A 3,736-nucleotide genomic window follows, 5' to 3' on the forward strand; every position below is an offset into this window, starting at 1 on the left:
AAAAAAAAATACACAGTCTTGGCCAGGTACAGTGGCTCATGTCTATAATCCTAGCACTCTGGGAGGCCGTGGCGGGTGGACTGCCTAAGCTCATGGTTCAAGACTGCTAAGCAAGAGAAAGACCCCTGTCTCTCAAAATAGCCAGGCATTGTGGCGGACACCTGTTGTTCCAGTTCCTTTGGGAGTCTGAGGCAAGAGAATCACTTAAGCCCAAGAGTTTGAGGTTGCTGTGAGCTATGACAAAATGGCACTCCACTGAGGGCGACAAAGTCAGACCAAAAAAAAAAAAAAATGCAGTCTTCCATAAGACATCTTTCATGTTAGAGCTTTCTTGCCAGTTATCAACTCATAACCACTTTCCCTCCAGGCCAATTGGTTACTGTCAAAAACACATTTCTCCCAGCCTTCAGGGTCCCATGATACATGAAGGTGAAAAAAAAAAAAATTCAAAACATCATTATGTATCATTATGTACCCCATGAATACCTACAATTATTATTTTGTCAATGTTTTAAAAATTCAGTTTCCCTCCAGGCCAATTGGTTTCTTTCAAAAACACATTTCTCCCAGCCTAAGAGTGCCATGACACAGGAAGATACAAAAAGACAATGATTCAGGGTGGCACCTGTAGCTCAAGGAGTGGGGCACTGGCCCCATATGCCAGAGGTAGTGGGTTCAAACCCAGGCCCAGCCAAAAACTGCAAAAAAAAAAAAAAAAGATGATTCAAAACATCACTATGTAACCCACGAATATGTACAATCATTATTTGTCAATTTAAAAAAATTAAAAGGAGCAAAAAGAAGACAATGATCACCAAATCCTAACTGTGCTCGAGAGTTGTACAAATTCTGTAAATGAAGAAAAATGGAGCCACTTCTCAAATTGAACTATACCAGACTGGGGGTGGGGTATATATCTGATACTATTTGATATACTACATAGTACTATATATACACTATATACCAAACAGTATCAGAAAGTTTGATACTATTTTCTGGTATCGAATAGAAAAGAAAAGAAAATGGATAAATTCATAAACTGTATATTGCAATCAATTTATTAAGTTCTATTTTCTTGCCTACAAAACGTTATGGGGCCTAATCTTAAATCCCTAAATTAATTTGAGTTTCAACATCTCCTTTTAGTCAAACTAATTTAATAAACAAGTTATTGGATATTTTGCATTGAATTATTCAGTGCTTTGGAAGGTGCAAGAATAAACTGTGTTTGCTCTTAAATAAATTTCTTTTAGGTAGGAAAGCTACTATTTCAGTAAGTAACAAGAAGACAGGCTGAAATGTAATATGGTAACAGAATTGGAAAGTCTTCCAGGACCACAAATAAGAAAGAGATCCCCTCCCCCTCAAAGAAAATAAGGTTATATTTTATGCAGAAGACTACATTTGAAATGGAACTTGAGGCTTGGCGCCTGTAGTACAATGGTTATGAAGCCAGCCACATACATGGAGGCTGGCTGGTTCCAACCCCGCCCAGGCCTGCTAAACAACAATGACAACTGCAACAGAAAACAGCCGGGGGTTGTGGTGGGCACCTCTAGTCCCAGCTACTCCAGAGGCTGAGGCAAGAGAATCGCTTAAGCCCGAGAGTCTGAGGTTGCTGTGAGCTGTGACTCCAGAGCACTCTACTGAAGGTGACATAGTGAGACTCTGTCTCAAAAAAAAAAAAGGAAAAGAAAAGAAAGAAAGAAAGAAATGGAAGTTGACAAATGAGTAGAAATACTACAGGTGACGGTAAAAATGAAGAAATGGTAACATAAGCCAAAATGTGACAACTAGTTAAAAAAAAAAAAATGGATGTGCTGAGAACATAGAAAGTAATTCTCAACCGGCTGAAGATTCAACTTGGTAAAGGAAACCAGTGAAAGGAAAGGTAGGTTATGTCCAGAACATGTAGATAAGAGCTTTGAGTGCCATGCTAGGGCAGCTCATACCCTGTTCTCTTTCCATCACATTAAAAAGCGGTGACAAGGTGGTGAAAAGTCCGACGGCCCTGTTAGAGAAAAGATGTCAGTGATGTAACTACTTAAAATTTGGGAAATCAGTTTTGTAAAATCAAGAGTTGTTAGGAAGAGCTATACCTGTCTCTTTATAAGGCGTAACAAACTTGCTCCCTTAAATCCATACTGCAGCAGGTATACATAACTTTAAATGAAAGCAACTGAAGGTGTTGGGCCTAGACACTGGCAAGGTAAGGATATTAGTTCAAAGAGAAGCTGTTTGTGGCTCTGTGCTTTTTGCTTTCGCATCAATCTAAAGGCAGCAAGGTCCACGTATGTACCACTGACATGTCTATAACACTTAGCACAGCTGAGCTGGGGGTGAAAAAAAAGTTTTAAAATATACATTGAGGGTTTTTTTTTTTTTAACATCGGAGAGAATGGCGAGATCTATTATAATATTCATCAACAAATAGTATAATGGCAGAGTGGATGGAAGAGATTAATACTCGCAGGTGGGGCGGGGGGAGTCCAGGCCCCCTTCAATCCTCTCCTGCGCTTGCTCCCCAAACACCGAGGTGCTGGCAGTCGCCCCTCGCGCTCCGCTGCCTTCAGTCTTCCTCCGCCTTCCTCCCGTCCCTCCCCACACCAACCCCAGTCCCCGACCTTCCCCACCGAGCACCTCCCGTCCTGCCCACAGCCCCGGGCCTCGCCACCGCCTCGGTCCCCCAGCCCGCTCCCTAGTCCGCACACTCCTCCGCCCTCCCTCTCCTGTGCGCCCCACTCGGCTCCTCGGCCCGAGACTCGGCAGCAGGACTTACTGCGCCGGGACCCCGGGTCTGCCTGAGCCCGCCAGTCCCTTCTCCAGTTCCCTCGCACCCGGACCCCGCGCCCCTTCCCAGTCAGCCGACCACTGCCCGGCGGTCACCTTGATCTCCTCCACCCGCCGGCTCAGGCGGCTGATGCGGGTGCCCAGATCCTCCTTCTCCAGCCTCCCTGAGTGTGCCAAAACTTCTGTCACGAACGAAGCCATGGCCACGACAGGAACCAAAGCTGACGGACGACTCTCGGCTTCTGGTAGCCAGCGCGGCAGCAGCCGTCCCGCCGGCCTTGGCGCGCAGCCTGATGGGAGACGCAGTCCCGCCGGACCCAGACTGCCGCACGGAAGGTGAGGGCTGAACTACAACTCCCAGCGGCCATCGCGCCAGCCCCGGGCTGGGAGTTCCACGGTGTCCCGGAGTTGGCAAACTGTAGGGAGATGCGTTTTCCTCCTCAGCTATTTCAAATAGCGTGTCTCTTCCCGCCTGGTTTTTTTTTTTTTCAGTAGAAGAAATCAAATGTTTTTATCTATTTAACAGCCCAACTGTACCTTTCTCAACTTCGAACCGCTTACCTGTGATATTATCTAACGAGCCCTAACTAGCCTATCTCGATCTTTTTCATTACACATTCACTCTTATCGGGCCACAGTGGCCATCAGAATCTATGAATGGCGCCCTCTGGAGTTGTGCAACGAAGTGGTGTCCGCTCATTAATAAATAAAAGGCTGCCTATGATTGCACTCTTTTTATATTACGTCTATGTAACACATTACATGTTTATTTTACCTAGGTATAAATAACATTAGTTCTATATGGATTGGAGCAAAATACTTTGCCCTATTAGAGAAACTGATTTTAATAAAAACTTTTTAAAGGTTTGGCACCCGTGGCTCAGTGGTTACGGCGCCAGCCACATACACCAGGGCTGGCGGGTTCAAACCGGCCCGCACCTGCTAA

The 3,736-nt window shown here is 45.3% G+C and overlaps 1 protein-coding gene across 1 annotated transcript in view; it reads right to left on the bottom strand.

The window, feature by feature from the left end:
* Nucleotides 1-3,134, bottom strand: part of ZW10 (zw10 kinetochore protein) — a 44,290-nt gene extending 41,156 nt beyond the window's left edge. The window contains exon 1 of the mRNA XM_003794756.3: nucleotides 2,887-3,134. Coding sequence (XP_003794804.1) covers nucleotides 2,887-2,991 — 105 coding nt within the window. The 5' untranslated portion in view covers nucleotides 2,992-3,134. The remainder of the gene's footprint in view (nucleotides 1-2,886) is intronic.
* Nucleotides 3,135-3,736: the final 602 nt, after the last annotated feature.

This window comes from Otolemur garnettii, unplaced genomic scaffold (assembly GCF_000181295.1).
Source record: "Otolemur garnettii isolate 467f Iridium unplaced genomic scaffold, OtoGar3 scaffold00086, whole genome shotgun sequence".
NCBI lineage: Eukaryota > Metazoa > Chordata > Mammalia > Primates > Galagidae > Otolemur > Otolemur garnettii.